This window comes from Anguilla anguilla, chromosome 8 (genome assembly GCF_013347855.1).
Source record: "Anguilla anguilla isolate fAngAng1 chromosome 8, fAngAng1.pri, whole genome shotgun sequence".
Lineage (NCBI taxonomy): Eukaryota > Metazoa > Chordata > Actinopteri > Anguilliformes > Anguillidae > Anguilla > Anguilla anguilla.
In genome coordinates, this window is record NC_049208.1 from 16,580,198 (window position 1) to 16,598,299 (window position 18,102).

At 45.2% G+C, this 18,102-nt stretch overlaps 2 protein-coding genes across 2 annotated transcripts; one reads left to right on the top strand and one right to left on the bottom strand.

Annotated features, from left to right (window-relative positions):
- The first annotated feature begins 221 nt into the window (after positions 1 to 221).
- On the top strand, positions 222 to 11,015 carry afg3l2 (AFG3-like AAA ATPase 2). The gene is made up of 17 exons (XM_035431106.1): positions 222 to 482; positions 1,797 to 1,896; positions 2,053 to 2,130; positions 2,457 to 2,614; positions 2,738 to 2,890; positions 3,059 to 3,133; positions 3,597 to 3,721; positions 5,210 to 5,483; positions 6,044 to 6,181; positions 6,683 to 6,836; positions 7,076 to 7,183; positions 7,639 to 7,764; positions 8,285 to 8,395; positions 8,907 to 9,022; positions 9,462 to 9,662; positions 10,105 to 10,299; positions 10,587 to 11,015. Exons 1-17 carry the CDS (start codon positions 387 to 389, stop codon positions 10,827 to 10,829), a joined length of 2,451 nt encoding a protein of 816 aa, XP_035286997.1. The 5' UTR covers positions 222 to 386; the 3' UTR covers positions 10,830 to 11,015.
- A 1,827-nt stretch (positions 11,016 to 12,842) lies between these two features.
- Positions 12,843 to 15,842, bottom strand: LOC118234517 (tubulin beta-6 chain-like). The gene is made up of 4 exons (XM_035431107.1): positions 15,749 to 15,842; positions 15,260 to 15,368; positions 14,890 to 15,000; positions 12,843 to 13,945 (listed from the first exon to the last, which is right to left on the bottom strand). The coding sequence occupies exons 1-4, from the start codon at positions 15,803 to 15,805 to the stop codon at positions 12,882 to 12,884; spliced, it is 1,341 nt and encodes a 446-aa protein (XP_035286998.1). The 5' UTR covers positions 15,806 to 15,842; the 3' UTR covers positions 12,843 to 12,881.
- Between the last annotated feature and the right edge of the window lie 2,260 nt (positions 15,843 to 18,102).

Sequence of the window (18,102 nt, forward strand, 5' to 3'; positions counted from 1 at the left end):
TACACTTTTTTACTTATTCAACAACCCCTTTACAATTCGATTTGACAAGTGTTGTAAATTAAATATCGACGGCGTGTTCCCAGTGCTACAACTATCCTTATCTTAATTACAGAAATAAATTACCGAATTATTCAATATGAAACAAACAGGCTTCACAACCACCAGGATTTATTTTAATTTAAACCGCGTTCTTCACAAATACTGTCATCACGGCAGGCGTGCAGTGCGTGCTGCGTCATGACGTATCTGCGTTACAGAATGGCGGATACGTGTGTGGGACTTGTGTCATTAACGTTAGCCCACCACAATTCCAGAGCGAACGATTGTACCAAAATTTGACTTTAAATTATTTTAAACTATTGGGGGTATCAGCAAAAGGAGTCAGTATGGCCCACAGATACCTCTTTATATCGAGAGGCTGCAGGCGTATTCTCCAAAGCTCGTTACCCCCAAATGTAGTAAGGACAACTAGTGTATACCTGGTAAGCTCTTCTACTGTGACTACGGAGTTAGCTAGCTAGCCAGTCTGGTACTGTCAACTTTGTATGAATATTGGGAACGAGGCGAGTAAATAAGCGATGGTATTTGGCTGTTGTGTATTATCCATCTCAAAGTTTGTCTGTCTATCTCTTTGTCTTGCTGGATTGAAGCTACTGTAAGATTGCATAAATATGACCATGGCAGGCCTGCGAGTGACATTGTTGGGTAGCTAGCTATATAACACTTTTGTGTCTATGAACAGCTGTAGAATTTATTTGTGCATATTCATTTTCTGGTGTGTGCTTGCCTGCAAACTTGGCTATTTCGTTTTATTAGCGAACTATGTTGACAACACGTTGCTCTGTAATGTTTTTTATTTTCATTTTAATAATGCCTAAACTTTTTGAGTAACCAATGCACAATCTGGTATTCGAATCGGATACCGTTATCTGCGGTGCCATCTAATTAACATTATTTTGATCAGTGGCTTTCCGTGGTGTCACTCATCTGAGGAAACATAACAGTTGTCATGCCATTCTGTCAGCAGGTAGCGATTTAAATAATCAACATTTACTGGTCTTGAACGCTTCCAATTAAATTTGCCTAAGTATTACTAACACGTGTGAGTTTCAACTTATACTTTGTAATTTTCTCTTTGTTTTTCACTACTTACGAAATTCATTTCAATAAGCTACATTTTAAACTAGTGGCAGGGACAGAGGTGCTGACAAGACATATTATACTGACGTGACATCAGTATAATATGTCTTAAGTTAAATGTACACCTTGTTTAATAGATTAGCAATTGAAAACTACCAGACCTACATTCATAATCTTTTGAAGCTAGTCATTCATTTGTCATTTGTTGTTTTAGCCTATTTTGATTCCTATTCAGAGGTCACCCCACATTCAGGTGAATTTGGAAGATAGCAAATTTATTTGCACCTTTGTACTGTTGAAAGACTGACGAAACACATGGAAGACACTATCTGCTGCTATTTATAAAATGCAAGGTAGTCCTTGTGAAAAGTAAGTGGTGTTTCAGGGGAAACTGACTAAATCCACACAGCAATATGCGTTTGCATGATTGAAAGGGGTTTGCATTTAAAATGCTTTTTTTAAAAAAATCATAAAATCCTTGCATTAGGCTAATTTATCTTCGATTTCTGATACATAAATAAAATAAAATGCCCTTTGGAACTGGAATAACTGAGTTTACTAGATTGATAGAATCCCTGAACAGCTCCAGAGAGATGCAGTACTCTAGCAGTCTGTGCTATATTTATTCATTACTTTTATTTCTGCCTCACGTGAAGGCCTCAGGAGGAGCTGACAGTCAGGTCACGGTTGACAGGGGGACCCTGCTTGCCAGTGCATTGGGCGTCTATGGAAGACTTTGCTCCAAGCACCCAAAAGGTATGACATAAGCCTAACGCATCAGTTAGGATTCACTTGTGTGAGCAGGTCTTGGCTTAGTTCACATAATGCTGAAGTTTAGGGTGCGATGTCTCTCATGTTTGGTTGTTGTTAACTGCAATAACTTTGTTTCCTCTTCTGATGGTTTCCCTCCAGGATTTGAGAAGTATTTTCCTAATGGCAAGAATGGGCCTAAAAGCTCTGAGCCCAAAGCAGCCAATGCAGAGGCTAAAGGTATGCCTTTACATTCATTCTGCACAGATAGCTTTGACAGGTACGTACATCAAACAGTGAGCACTAGGTACCCTTTTGTGGTCGGAAAATGGTGAGCATTTTTGGGCTGAATGGCCTATTTTTGTCCATATGTTATGTTTGCACCACTGTTTGCCCAGCTTGGACTTCTGCCAGGACATATCTGTTGTTTGAATTCTATATCCACCTAATTGTATTTAGTTTAGGGAAGTTCTGATAAATCAGATTTCTCTCAGAAGTAATATGGCATCTTTACAAGGCATGAGGCTGATGGAGAGATTTGATTGCTTGTTGATGTGTTTTTGCAGAGGCAAAGCCGACCAATGCACAGGGAGCCACTGGAAAGACAACAGGAAGTGGAGGGGGCGGAGGAGGAGGAAGTGGGGGCGGTGGAGGAGGAGGAGGAGGAGGAGGGAGAAGAGGAGGGAGGAAAGATGAGTCGGGTTGGTGGAACCGTTTGCAGAAGGTGAGATATGGCTCTAAATGAGGAAGAAATTTTAAACACTCTTGTACGTACCATTGCTAAGAGAGCAACTCGATTGGCCTTTGTTTCAGCTTTGCCCTCACACTCTGCCCCCATTTTACGTAGGGTGATGTGCCCTGGGACGACAAGGAATTCCGAATGTACTTCCTGGCCGGGACAGCCTTCTGGTCGGCTGTCGCCTACTATTTGTTCTTCCGAAATGGCGGACGAGAGGTCACCTGGAAAGACTTTGTCAACAGTTACCTCTCCAAAGGAACTGTAAGCATTGGGCAGTGCCTTTTGTTGTTCAACGTTTCTGCCGTTGATGCCACACCGTGATAAATGTTCCTGACTGCTTTGAAATAGGCGTGTCCTGTTTTGACTTTCTTGCACTTGACCTGTGAACTGAAGTACAGCCATTCTCAACATGGACTCCTCTCTCTACAGGTGGACAGACTGGAAGTGATTAACAAGCGCTATGTCAGAGTCATTTTCACCCCTGGAAAAACACCATTTGATGGAGTGAGTTTATTGCAATGTTTTTATTGTAATCTTTTGCCTGCTTTTGTCAGCGTTCTGCGAGTGGTTACTTGACAAGATTTGTTGACTTAATAACAAATTTAACCAGAATGTAAAGAATTTCAGCTATATTTATCTTTTTGTCTATGCTATTCAGATTAGCAGTGTTTTAGTAAAGCCCAAGACTTAATTCCTTACATTTTAATCCAGAAGTAATTATATTGGTAATACTGATGAATATTCCTTTTTGTGATTATGTTGAGGGCTGCGCTGTTGACAAACTAATTTCCCCTTCTCTATTAATAAAGTATAGCTCACCTCATCTCATTATCTGAGCCCTTGCTCGAATCTGATAATGTGTCTTATCAGTATGTCTGGGCCAAATGAGAAGGTGCTTCCAGGCTGTTGCTAAGCAATGAATACGCAACTCTTCCTCTCTCTGACATCATTTCCTTTTGTTTCCTAGCAATATGTGTGGTTCAACATCGGCAGCGTGGACACTTTTGAGCGTAACCTGGAGACGGCACAGATGGAGATGGGTATCGAGGGGGAGAACAAACTGCCAGTGGTGTACTCTACTGAGAGTGATGGGTGAGAGTCAGGGCCCCTGTGGGAGGAGCTGGGGACTGAAGGCCCGGTCTGAAGTTGGGGGAGTAGTAAAGTAGTAAAGATTTGCTTGTGGTGAATTTGTTATAGCATATTTAAAAGACTCTTTAAAAAGTCTCTGATTTTCTCAATGAAAGGTTGTATCCTTAGTGACTCGTTCACCCCACTGACCTTCTGAGGTAACATCCGGACTTTGTGCTTCTGTGCACATAAATGATTAATTCAGCCGAACGCACTGAAAATGTAATCCAAGGTCCAGAATAGAGCCCTATGAACGTGGAGAAATAAACCCGTCACTCGCCACAAGGGGGTGTTAGTGATCCATCAAGTCATCAGTCCTCATTCACAAATAAGCCCTGCAGCACTGTTCTCACTCTTTCTATCTCAATTGTTAAAGACTTTTTGCCTCCTCCTACCATCATAACAGTTGGTTTTATTTATTTAGGGACAGTATTGCACTTCACTGGGATAAAAGTGAAGGAGATGAGTGCTGTCGGTGAAGGCCTTTAGCACTAACATTTCCCACACATTTCAAAATCACACATCATTCACCTTTTTCTTACAGGAAATTCTGGCTTCCGTTCAGCTTGGCCAGTTTTAGTTTAAATTGGAGTCTTGTCAGTAGGGTGTAGTGTCTCGGCATGTGTTTAGTGGATCACTGTATGACAAAGCTGTGCCATCGTGATAAGAGTCTTGAACGACAGTGAGACTTAGAATGAAGACCTTTTCAACCTGAGGTATATCGGCTGAAGCAGTTGCCAAGATTTGAGCCTGCAGCCCCCTAATGACAATCCCAGCTGAATGATCTTTCCCTCCGCAGTGTCCTCTTGGGTTGAATTGTTCCACCACTGCTGTCAAGGCCAAAAGCTTAGCTTTGCGGTGGACATCGATCTCTGGTTAATTATAGCATGCAGCAAACATTGTCGATTGCAGCTTGGAGTAGTTTGGACCAGGCACTTAGATCAATGTTAAATTGATTCTGTTGCCTTCAAATTCTGTCCACTGGCTGCATGGTACAGAATCTGTTGGGACCCTGTCTGACTGGGACTGGGTGCTCACAACCTTCCTCGTTCTTAAACATTTTGCACAAAAAGTTTTATTAGTGAGAATTTAAATCATACTTAAGTAGAGCAAATACTTAAGTCATACTTTAGTATAGTGGGTATTGAAGTCATAAGTGTAGTGAGCACTTAAGGCGTCATATCCAAAAGCAACTATGCCTTGTAAATTGAAATGGGCTGTGCTGTTATTCCAGCCCTTTGGGTTAGAAACAGAGGTGCTCATCCCTTGGAAGGGTAGGCGTTCTGGAATGCTTGTTCAATATTCAAGCTGTTGTAGAACTCCATTGCTTTCAGTTAGCATTAATGATTGCCACATCAGCATCGGAATGTTCAGATAACGACATTCTAATGACATATTTGTGATCGTACACCTTAAAGGGTTAAATAATCTCTCCCCCCCCCCCCCCCCCAGGTCCTTCCTCCTCAGCATGCTGCCCACTGTGCTCATCATCGGCTTCCTGTTGTTCACGCTGCGCCGCGGCCCCGCTGGCGCGGGACGTCCCGGGCGGGGAATGGGGGGCCTCTTCAGCGTGGGCGAGACCACCGCCAAGGTGCTGCGGGACGAGATCGACATCAAGTTCAAGGACGTGGCGGGCTGCGAGGAGGCCAAGCTGGAGATCATGGAGTTCGTCAACTTCCTGAAGAACCCCAAGCAGTACCAGGACCTGGGAGCCAAGATCCCCAAGGTTAGAGGCGAGGCTTGCATGTGCAGAGGCAGAGAGGCTGATGCTCACACACACAGGCACAGACACTGACACTGACACACACAGGCACAGACACTGACACACACGGGCACACACACACTGACACTGACACACACAGGCACAGACACTGACACACACAGGCAGAGACACTGACACTGACACACACAGGCACAGACACTGACACACACAGGCACACACACACTGACACACACAGGCAGAGACACTGACACACACAGGCACACACAATGACACACACAGGCACAGACACTGACGCTCACGCACACAGGCACAAACACTGACACTGACACACACAGGCACACACACACTGACACTGACACACACAGGCACAAACACTGACACACACAGGTGCAGGCACAAACGCTGGCACACACAGGCACACACACTGACGCTAATACACACTGATTTCTGAGTTCTTGTTCAGCTGGTGTCCCCAGACAGCCACTCTCATTTCCTTTGCAACCCTCCTCTCCTGTTGTCTTTTGTCATCCTCTTCTTCCCTCCTTATCGCTCCTCCTCCTCAGGGAGCGATCCTCACCGGGCCTCCCGGCACGGGGAAGACTCTGCTGGCGAAGGCCACGGCCGGGGAGGCCAACGTCCCCTTCATCACCGTCAACGGCTCCGAGTTCCTGGAGATGTTCGTGGGCGTGGGGCCGGCCAGAGTGAGTGGGATTTATTTTAAAAATATATAATTTAACCTTTATATAATCATGTGGGTCGCCTGAAAACTCGGTTCTCTTTCTCAGTGATGACCTGGGGAATCAAATCATTTATAAACTGGTAAGTTGGTAAGTTGATGGGTGAATTATTGTACATGTACATTTTTGAGTTTGTATCACATTAGGTACATTTATATGAAATGTATGTGAGTTTTATATATTAGTGATAAGAAAAAGACATACTTCTCAGTATTGACCTGTTTGTATGTTGTATAAAGCTTCAAAGTAAGCACAAAGGGTTTGTTTTGAATGAATGGGCCTATAAGTGTTCATTAAGAAGTTGAGTTGATTTTTCTTAATTGTCCCATCTGGCCTAATGAAGACGGGCATTAAGGTCAGGGGACTCTGAGCAGGAAGGGGTGTGCCCTGTGCATGCGATTGTTCTGCGGGTCTGGTGACTGCTGGTTAGAGTCAGTTTGAACCTCACCCCTACTTTGTCTCCAGGTCCGTGACCTGTTTGTTTTGGCGCGTAAGAACGCTCCCTGCATCCTGTTCATCGACGAGATCGACGCTGTGGGGCGGAAGAGAGGCCGGGGCAACTTCGGGGGGCAGAGTGAGCAGGAGAACACACTCAACCAGCTGCTGGTGGAGATGGACGGTGAGGGGGGGGTGAGAAATAGAGAGGGGCGTGGGAGAGAGAGGGGTGAGGGGGGAGATTGTGTGTTAATTTTTGTTTGAATATGAGATCACAATCACGCAACTTATTGTTATCATTTAGCTGTATCGGTATATGTCAGACTTTGGCCCTAAAGCACTAAATCAGTTAAGTAGGTAAGCAGTCAAGTCAGAGGCTGAGAGAACTACACTTCCTGAATGCCTGGGCCTTTCCTTTCCCAGGGTTCAACACTGCGACCAACGTTGTGGTGCTGGCGGGAACCAACAGGCCCGACATCCTGGACCCTGCCCTCATGAGGCCCGGTCGCTTTGATCGCCAGATATATATTGGTACGAATTCATGTGCACTCCCTAATAACTAGTCATATTGGCCCTGTTGCTGTTCTTGTCTATATTCTTTTCATATTTGTCCTCTTTTTACATTTCTTTGACCAGACACTCCCACCAAGTTACAGAATCTCTTTTACGAGAAAGACCTGACCAGGAGAGCTGCACAGTAAATCAATACAAAGATTCTACGATAGCCGACATTAGTGATACACAATGGATTTGACCCATTGTTAAAACCATTATAGCCTTCCTGCAGGGCCTCCTGGGTTTTTATTTCAGTTTAATTAAGCTTTTCAGGCTCATTGTGTTCTGCAGGTTATTCCAGGACTGAGATGCAAGGCAGTGAAACACTTTCCTGCTTAGTTCAGCACTGACTCTTTGTACCTGGAATTCAGAGGTATCGAGGACGGAAATTATCTGAAGCCTTTACAGCGTACATTACAATCGCATTGTAGGGCACCCGGACATCAAGGGCAGGGCGTCCATTTTCAAGGTTCACCTTCGGCCCCTCAAACTGGACTTGGAGATGGACAAGGACGCCCTGGCCAGGAAGATGGCGGCTCTGACCCCGGGGTTTTCAGGTGAGGCAGGGCTGGGCCTGCGAGGTCCCGCAGATTCCGCACCATTCCTTCCCACGGCTCAGCTGCCAAACCCACACCCTGCTCACGAAAACAAAATGAAAAGAAACGTCATTACGGGAACCCTGGGGAGTGTATCTGAAAAATAGTTTACTTTATTTCTAATTTGAGCATGTTTGCCATTAAAACATCATTATGAATTTGGAAAGGGACATGCTGTACATACACCAAGCGCGTAGGATATAGTACATGAATCTCATGAGGCAGGTTTAGTTAGTGTTTGCGAAATGCTTTTCTTGGGGTTTCGTTTGTCATGAAACAGTCCTGGTGGTCCGTTATGTGTTTTCTTTGTACTCCTGTTCAGACTTAAGTAATGGAGCAGCACCTCAGGGCTCAAGTATAGTTCTGTAAATAATAAGACCTGTTGTGCTCTGTCCCAGATATGTATAGGTTAACGGTCACAGGAGAATGATGTCACAGGGCCTACGTTCAGAAGTGTCTCTTTCCTGTGCTGTTGTGGCAGGTGCTGACATCGCTAACGTGTGCAATGAAGCAGCGCTGATAGCGGCTCGACACCTTTCCGACTCCATCAACCAGAAGCACTTTGAACAGGCCATCGAGCGCGTGATTGGAGGTGAGCATGGGATAAGGGTCAGCAGGGGACAAGCTTCCCAAAACGTGCGAGACGTGACGTTCGGCAGGACGCATCGCTGGCTAACAGCGCCACAGCTGGGGAAATAATGGGTTTTTGATGAGAGGACACTCAAGTCAGGGTTCGGGTCAGTTTTGTCTTACAGTTTGGCTCTGGATGAAATGCAGTCTTTTGTTCTGTTCTTCTTCCTCGTGTGAACAGTTTAGCGGGGTCAGCAGTCACCAAAAGTAACACGCCCGCTTGTTTGTCAACTTGCAGTGTAGTGAACCTCAGTATTCTGAGTATGTGTATTTAAGTAAAGTTTTTTGTGCCTTGTCAGGGCTGGAGAAGAAGACCCTGGTGTGTGTATTTAAGTAAAGTTTTTTGTGCCTTGTCAGGGCTGGAGAAGAAGACCCTGGTGTGTGTATTTAAGTAAAGTTTTTTGTGCCTTGTCAGGGCTGGAGAAGAAGACGCAGGTGTGTGTATTTAAGTAAAGTTTTTTGTGCCTTGTCAGGGCTGGAGAAGAAGACCCAGGTGCTCCAGCCGGAAGAGAAGAAGACGGTGGCGTATCACGAGGCGGGACACGCTGTAGCGGGGTGGTTCCTGGAGCACGCCGACCCCCTGCTGAAGGTGTGCCCCTTTCAGCACCCTCAAATACCACGGACAGAATGTTCACGCTGTTTACGCTTGTCCATCCTGAGGAGATATATTTTATGATGTCTCCAAGAACCTGGAGATATCATAAAATCTGTGGTACTGCTCAGGATGATATTATATCATGCATACCATAGATCATTGCACAAAGTGATGTGAGTTAGAGCGAAAGACTTCAAGTGCCCTTTGAGGCTGAAATAAAATGTAATGATTTCCTTAAATAAGTGATGTGTCTAAATTCTCTTCATTTACATTACCGTTTTTGTTTAGAAGTGCATTACACACAAAATGCTTCCATATTAGATATTTATTTTTGAATCTGGTTAATTTTACCGTTTTGGCCGACGGGTTGTTCTGGGGGTGTAACTGGTCTAACATGTCTGTGATTTGTCTGTCTGTGATTGGCTGCCCCCAGGTGTCCATCATCCCGCGGGGGAAGGGCCTGGGCTACGCGCAGTACCTGCCCAAGGAGCAGTACCTGTACACCAAAGAGCAGCTGCTGGACCGCATGTGCATGACCCTGGGGGGCCGCGTGTCAGAGGAGATCTTTTTCGGCAGGATCACCACCGGGGCCCAGGATGACCTCCGCAAGGTCACGCAGAGTGCCTACGCTCAGGTATGGGAGGGGCTCCGCGTGTTTTATTGGGCAGATTTAAGAAAATAAATCTTTCTAACAAATGGTGAATCCTATTAAAGGAGTAAGAAATTGTTTGTTTACATTTGAAGTTTATATTATAATCTTAATGTCATAGTCAGCAGTATTACTAATTTTTCAACTAAAGCTGAATAAGCACAGAAACTGAGAGACTTGTAACTATGTTTTTTTTATTATTTATTCATAAACTTTAGCATTTTGGCTAAACATAAATCAAGCCTGTTTGTTGCAGTGTTTGTTTTCAAAATGATAAATTAAAGCAGAGAGATCAACTCGGGTTCAAACTTGCTCATTCCTTTTCTGTATGGTGTGTGTGTGTGTGTGTGTGTGTGTGTGTGTGTATGGGGTTTGGGGGTGTGTGTGTGTGTGTGTGTGTGTGTGTGTGCGTGTGCTCTGCCCACAGATCGTGCAGTTCGGGATGAACGAAAAGGTGGGCCAGGTGTCCTTTGACCTCCCTCGGCAGGGCGAGATGGTTCTGGAGAAGCCCTACAGCGAGGCCACCGCCCGCCTGATCGACACGGAAGTCCGCCACCTCATCAGCTCCGCCTACGAGCGCACCCATGCCCTGCTGGCCGAGAAGAAGCCCGAGGTGGAGAAGGTAAGACCCCAGGCCTGCACAGCTGAGGAACAGTCTCTGTCAGTGCGGTACGGCTGGTGTACCAGATAGAACAGTTAGAATTTAACTTGTATTCCTCTTGTGTAACTGCATTAATGTGTTTTCAGGACAGAAGGGGAAAAAGACAAGCTGAATCTGTATTAATGTGTAGCAAATTGAACTTAATGAATATTGGAAAACCTATCTGCTTCTGTTTTGTCAGTTATTCTCTTTTTAAGTGAAGGGTAAGTGCGATACTGTGCATGGTAATGTGGCCTCCTCGCCCCCAGGTGGCGCTCCGCCTGCTGGAGAAGGAGGTCCTGGACAAGAACGACATGGTGGAGCTGCTTGGGGCGCGGCCCTTCGCCGAGAAGTCCACCTACGAGGAGTTTGTGGAGGGGACGGGCAGCTTGGAGGAGGACACCAGCCTGCCCGAGGGGCTGAAGGACTGGAACAAGGAGCGCGGCGCGGAAAAGGAGGAGTCCACCGAGGAGCAGGTGGCCCGGCAGATCAAAGGAGGGATGCCTTTCTGAGCCATCCCTCCCACCCCCCTGCACTCCCCCCCCCCCCCCCCCCATCCCTCCTCCCAGCCTTGGCTTACGCCCACGTCCCGATCCGCCCCGCCTCTCTCCCAACTGCAAACTCCTGTGCCGGACGTGTGGGCGAACTGTTCTGCAGGGGGTCTCCGGAATGCAGTGATGGGGTGTGTGTCTTGTGGGGTTCAGGTTTGCCACTGCCCAGCCACACCTGGCTGCCATTGCTGAGCTCCTGAGGACCAGGAAGGAGAGAGGGCCGAAGAGCTTATTCAGCCTTGCAGGTTTAGAGGGTAATCCAGGACTGTTTTTGCAATGAGTAAATATTAATAATGAATTCCTTGGCTACCATAGGAAAAGGGATGCAGAGTAATATATTTGTCTGAATAGCAGCCCTGGCGATTTACTGATTTATTCTGCTTCTGTGAAGTGGATGTGTTAATCTGGGGTGAAATGCACACACTGGTTTAAAACACGCATCAAATATCATTAGGTGTAGATCACTATGCTGTTTTAGTATACTTTGTTGCTTTGAATCACCAAAGTGAGCAGTCATTTATCAAACCTGGCAAAAATAAGAGCATGTCATGTGAAAGCAGCTAATAATATGCAAGTTAACCGAATTGTCACAGAGGTAAAAAGCAAGCTGTGCTCTGACTGCGCAGGCGGGGCTCTGGCTGCTTCGAATGTGCTCTGACTTCTTCAACTGTGCTCTGACTGCGCTGACTGTGCAGGCAGGGCTCTGACTATGCAGGCTGGACTCTGACTGCGCAGACTGGGTTCTGACTGTGCAGGCTGTGCTCTGACTGTGCAGACTGGGCTCTGACTGTGCTGACTGGGCTCTGACTGTGCAGACCAGGCACTGACTGTGTTCCTAGCAGGGTTTACTGCGCAGTCTGAGTGTTTGTGGCACTGGTTGACGGTGTGGTCACTCCATTCTCAGGCCTCCTTTGTAAACATTTGTTCTGCTTTTTAGTGCCAAAGCCAAACGATGTGATATTTACGCTCCGCTGCAGTGTTTACTGTGATAATCTTTCAGGACATTGCCCTGTCAGTGTCTGACATATCGCAGAGACACACACCTGATTAGGCCTCAGTGCAAAATCTTTATGTTTTTCTGCCATTATTTTTTTCCGGGTTGCAGTTACGTAATAATATGTAATTGTGCATTTTGTTCCGTGGTGAAAAATGTTTTTGGCTGCAAAACATGGAAAATACATATTTAAAACCCCAATGAATGAGGGCTGGGGCTTGCCTCTTTGTGGTCTACGTCTTTAGATTCCGCACATCTTCAGGGAATGGCATGTTTAAGGAACGGGGAATATTAGGTATGTTAGGACCGAACGCTCAGCTTCTGCTGTGGACTTGGATGGGAGGGGGTGGTGGTTATTCCTTATTTTCACAGCTGCCAGCTTACATCTGCTAGTGTGTACAGCCCTGAGAGATCAGTCCTGTAATAAGCCTTTGTCACGTGGACAGTCACATGACTGAACAGGAGCGCATACTCTTTCCAGTTAAAGTAATGAAAAAAGTAACTAATCCAGAAATGCCTGCTGTTGTGTGATTTTATGCGTAGTAACTGAACATTTCATGTGCTGAAAAATTAGAATTTGGTCATTGTTTCAGAGCTGGGGCAGCATTACTGGTCTGGGTGGTCATAGTTCAATTAGCGCTCTTCAAAGCATGCAAGCGTAAGTAATGTAATTTCACAGATGAATGGTCAGATGCCCTGGGATCTCCTGACACAAGTAGCCTGCACTACTGAGGAAACACATTCTTAGTTATTGGACGTGAGCCACAGCACATGACTGTCATCTCATATTTTTTAGAAACTGGGAACACTTGGTTAAAAGTCACAGATCCAAGCTAATCCTCAATGTACTTTTTATTGCAGCCACTCCTGTGGTCTTGTCAGATCAGTATTTTTGCAGTAACAGTAATTACAAAAATCAAACTTTTATATAAAAAAAAAAACTTGTACACACACAATACAGTTCAGAAAAAGTAGTGCTGATGAAAACATTTTGTAAAAAAAAGTTTTTAAGGAAAGATTCACTCTGTGAGCTCTTCCTCATCATCCTCAAAGGTCTCCTCTCCTTCGTTGGCGGTGGCGTCCTGGTACTGCTGGTACTCGGACACCAGGTCATTGGTGTTGCTCTCGGCCTCGCTGAACTCCATCTCGTCCATGCCCTCGCCGGTGAACCAGTGCAGGAAGGCCTTGCGGCGGAACATGGCGGCGAACTGCTCCGAGATGCGCTTGAACAGCTCCTGGATGGCCGTGCTGTTGCCGACGAAGGTGGCGGCCATCTTGAGGCCACGGGGCGGGATGTCGCAGACGGCCACCTTCACGTTGTTGGGGATCCACTCCACGAAGTAGGTGCTGTTCTTGCACTGCACCGACAGCATCTGCTCGTCCACCTCCTTCATGGACATGGGCCCGCGGAACACGGCGGCCACCGTCAGGTAGCGCCCGTGGCGCGGGTCGCACGCCGCCATCATGTTCTTGGCGTTGAACATCTGCTGGGTGAGCTCGGGCACCGTGAGGGCGCGGTACTGCTGGCTCCCCCTGCTGGTGAGGGGGGCGAAACCCGGCATGAAGAAGTGCAGGCGGGGGAAGGGCACCATGTTGACGGCCAGCTTGCGCAGGTCGGCGTTGAGCTGGCCGGGGAAGCGGAGGGAGGTGGTGACCCCGCTCATGGTGGATGACACCAGGTGGTTGAGGTCCCCGTAAGTGGGCGTGGCCAGCTTGAGCGTGCGGAAGCAGATGTCGTAGAGCGCCTCGTTGTCGATGCAGTAGGTCTCGTCCGTGTTCTCCACCAGCTGGTGCATGGAGAGGGTGGCGTTGTAGGGCTCCACCACGGTGTCGGACACCTTCGGGGAGGGCATGATGCTGAAGGTGTTCATGATGCGGTCGGGGTACTCCTCCCGGATCTTGCTGATGAGCAGGGTGCCCATGCCGGAGCCCGTGCCTCCGCCCAGGGAGTGGGTGACCTGGAAGCCCTGCAGGCAGTCGCAGTACTCGCACTCCTTCCGCACCACGTCCAGCACCGAGTCCATCAGCTCCGCCCCTTCCGTGTAGTGTCCCTTCGCCCAGTTGTTACCCGCACCTGTTTGCCCTGCATGGCAACAGAAGAAAAAAAGAAGACGAAGAAACTTGAGAGACACAGTCTAATCCCCCCCAAACCAACTGCCACCAGACCAAATGCCAGTCATTCATCATCTCTCCAGCAGCCGTGGGCTGTTGTGGTTTCAGCAGGGTTTTGTCTCCTTAATCTTATGTCCTCCAGTCTTGGAAACATCCACTGATCCCTCGGCTTCAGCTGTCCAAGTGTGTTCCAAATTTAGCACGCCAAGCCATTTCGGATGGAAGTGTCAACTGAACAAACAGCGACGGCGATAAGCCTCCTCGTATGGAGTATTTAAACTGACGGTCTGTAACACAGAGGCATGCTCATTTAGTGTCTGTACAACCCACGGGTTTTTTTTTAACTATGCCAAAATAATCAAGGTGCCTGTGTGCTACAATCTATCGCAATCATCACGCACAAACATTGATAAAGTATCTGTAAAACCTCCAAGTTGCCTTTAGCTTTAAGATAAAATGAGTGAAGCTGTAATCCGTGCCAGAGCGTAGGTGGCCAACAGCGATGGATCTTATCGGAACTTTGAGCGCGGCGTGAGGTGGTTTAATCCTTCAGACATGACTCCAGTCGACAGCATTCATTATCCCCACCTCTCTCTTTGAACACTGGTACAAAAGGGCAGTGGGGATTATGTTCTGATTCAGCCAGAGATTCAGGCAAGCACTCGAGCCCAGGGCGCTGAAGAGGCATGGTAGATAAGAATTAGGCCATGTCCCCTTTAGCCTCCATGGTCTGTGTGGTACTCATTCTTTAGACATGAGGAAAGGCCATCAGAATGACAGCTGGCCTGGTCAATACCACAAACATGCAGTTTAGTGATAGCAATTCCACTGCATGTGATGAACTGTTCATATACTGTGGAACTTAACATAAAATATTTTTCTTAAGAGCGCATTGTGAAGATGGGATTAGCTCACCAAATATGAAATTGTCCGGTCTGAAGAGCTGCCCGAACTGTCCAGAGCGCACACTGTCCATGGTACCGGGCTCCAGATCCACCAGAACAGCCCGCGGGACGTATCTGTGGGCTACAGGACAAATCCCACAATGCACTGGAGTCGTACTGCAGGTCATCCGCCAAGAAAGTCAGGATCCGGAATAAATGTACTCCCAAAATGTATAACAGCCACCAATGGACTCACAACAGTAAGACAGAAAATGACTGAAAACTGCTTAATATTAACATTGTGCTGTACCTTCAGCACCTGGATACTCAAAAATCAGCAGATGTCATGATGAGAGGAAGACTAAAAGAAGGATTCACTCAGAAAAACTCTATAGACTTACAGGACGCCTCGTTATAGTACACATTGATTCTCTCCAGCTGAAGGTCTGTGTCGCCAGTGTAGTTCCCAGTTGGGTCAATACCATGCTCATCGCTGATAACCTCCCAGAACTGCATGATATTAAAATGAAAAGCAGGCATATTCCGAATATCTAGGGTTGCACTGCAATAGCTGTGAAGCTGGGTTTTTATTTCTTATAAATAAACAAATGTTGGATAATTGAGTGTTTTTTAAATTTCCCGATTGAAGTATATTGCAGTCATTGGCACTGCATAAGAAAAGGCCATATCTGTTGTTGATATACTAAAAGATAATTGGTCTTTTGAGGGTAATTTCAATTGCTCAAACAGTTATTATAAATATTATAAATATTACAGTTATGACTAACTTCAATAAATAGACTATTTGTACCACTGATAAAAATCATAAAACTTTGGAGGTAATTGCATTAACATGAACAGCTAGTTATCTTAATTAAACCTCAACTTGCCTTGGTTCCAATTTGGTTTCCACACTGGCCTGCTTGTATGTGAACTATTTCCCTCATTGTAGTGCTCCAAGTCCAGAAGAGAGTGAATAGTAGTCTGATGGGTGCCACTACTCTGACTGAATGACTTGCTGGATCATTGAGTTTATACTCTCAGCTCACACCCACAGCTAGCAGTGCTGAGTGACAAGCCAACTGTTATCTAAAGACTATAGAGCAGGGGTATCCAGTCCTATCCAAAAATGACTGGTGTGGGACCAGTTTTAACCCAGCAGTAACACGCCTGATTTGACTTAACAAGGTCTTTATTGAAGATCATGGTTTGTTAATTAGTTGTATCAGGGGTCCTAGTTTTGGGCTAAAACATAAACCTGCCCCCACATTGGCTTTTTTTCAGATAAGATTGGGCAGCTCTGCTATAGAGCAATCTCTGGACTTCCTTATGTATTATTTTCTGGTTTCCCCCCAGATTACAAATTCAGCTCCCAAAATCAAATGATAAATTCAGGCCAGGCTTTATTAAAGATTTGTCCTTAACATTGACCAATAATTAAGCTTGTCAAGTTCAACCATTAATAAATTTGCCAAACTGACTTTATGAAGTTTGTGAAGTCTAACACTCACGTGCACAAGGTCAATTCATCTACCTGTTTGTACCTATTTACATATGACTGCTCTGGATCTGTACAGAGGATACCTCCCCCCCCCCCCACCAGACAAGTCACAGAGTGTACCAATGTGTCGGTACAAGCTGAACCACCACTGTGCAATCAATAAAAGGCTGTTTCACATTAATTATTACTCTTTATCATTTTTATCAAACATTTTCCCCACTTCCTGTCATTTTAATACCCAGCTTCCCACTGTGGTGAGGACCACAGAAACCCTGCACATCTTCCATGTATGCTCACATGGAAGGCTATAAATGGATCTTTTCTGTGCCTTCTTGGTGAAAGGGCACTTTTATATTCCTGTGAGTGATTTTCTCCACTTAGCAAGTGTTCCTATCCAGAGTTACTTGTATAAGTGATTGTAATGCAATGTAATTTTGGCTGAAACTTTGTCAAAATGGCTGGCCTGCAAGAAAGATTATTATGATTATTTTCAGCACTGACGTGACCGTTGCTATGGGAGACATGCCCTTTGTGAATTGCTATTGTATTTTTAAAGTCAAGTGAGCAGTTCTGTCTGGTATGAAAAATAATTAAATATGATTTGAAACCTGTGTTACTATAATTCATTCCTAGTGTTTGGGTTAAAAGTGTGTTAATTAAACATCAACAATGTGAATGAATATAATCTAGTAATGTATAATTAGCCAATATGATGAGTTCTATAATGAGCTATTAACCAATTTTAGATCATAAATCCTAATTTAATTACTGCCACTCAGGCCAAGGGCCCACATGCAAATTTAAAGCCCAGTATGGTGTAGTCATTTCATCAGTCAGTCACAGAATATTGAGAGCTTTTTCAGTACTTACAGAAATGTATTAAAATTGCATATTGGCTTCACACAGCTCTGTTTGTAAAATTCTTTATGCACAGATTTATTGTCTGACATAACAGTAAGATGTGACTGCCTTTCCTTGTCTTTCACAGGTTATCTAGCATCAAATTATTGAGCAGCAAACTGCAGCATTTACGGCTTCCTGCTCATTCTCTGCTTCACCAGGCAGACAGTTGTGCGCAAGTATAACAAGTTACAGTTGTTACTTGTCAGGGTTACGCATGGTGTATGCTTCCAGCACAATAAAATTGTGCTTTTGTAATAATTAATTTTTTTTTCAATATTGAATCATCAACCGTCTCCAAAACTACTTCACTAAGAAGTTTATTATAGTTTGGCCAACAGGGGGCAATATGTCACAGTGAATGTGATAAGCGTGACTTGAAACATATTCTTGTACAAGAACACTGTGTAATTATAGATTTAGCAATTGACCATTCTTGGTGTGACAGAAGATAAAATATCTGTAAAATATATTCACCACATGAACATCTCTGCACTAGTATATTAAAGTAGCTCTGGATTGACATAACATAACATAACATAACATAACATAACATAACATAACATAACATAACATAACATAACATAACACAACATAACATAACATAATATAATGATGAGATCTGGCCATTTAGCCCAACAATGCTCACCATTTTCCTGACTAAATTAGTGCTCTGATTACCTACAGATTACCTGGACTACAGACACCGTAACAAGCCTAGTCTTGAAAATCCCCAGAGTTTCTGCCTCTACTATGTGACCTGGCAGGCTATTTCACACAATGACTACTCTCTGTCAATTATTAAGAACTATTTTTTTAATCACAGAAACGTGTATGTGTCGA

What these genes read in the sequence shown, in the direction of transcription:
- afg3l2 (XM_035431106.1), top strand. Translation starts at nt 387, where the DNA reads ATGGCCCACAGATACCTCTTTATATCGAGAGGCTGCAGGCGTATTCTC. An exon ending in GGACAACTAGTGTATACCTG is followed by an intron (nt 483 to 1,796) that starts GTAAGCTCTTCT and finishes CCTCACGTGAAG; the next exon opens with GCCTCAGGAGGAGCTGACAG. An exon ending in TACTCTACTGAGAGTGATGG is followed by an intron (nt 3,722 to 5,209) that starts GTGAGAGTCAGG and finishes CCCCCCCCCCAG; the next exon opens with GTCCTTCCTCCTCAGCATGC.
- LOC118234517 (XM_035431107.1), bottom strand. Translation starts at nt 15,805, where the DNA reads ATGAGGGAAATAGTTCACATACAAGCAGGCCAGTGTGGAAACCAAATT. An exon ending in GAAACCAAATTGGAACCAAG is followed by an intron (nt 15,369 to 15,748) that starts GCAAGTTGAGGT and finishes AATATCATGCAG; the next exon opens with TTCTGGGAGGTTATCAGCGA. An exon ending in GTACTATAACGAGGCGTCCT is followed by an intron (nt 15,001 to 15,259) that starts GTAAGTCTATAG and finishes TTTGTCCTGTAG; the next exon opens with CCCACAGATACGTCCCGCGG.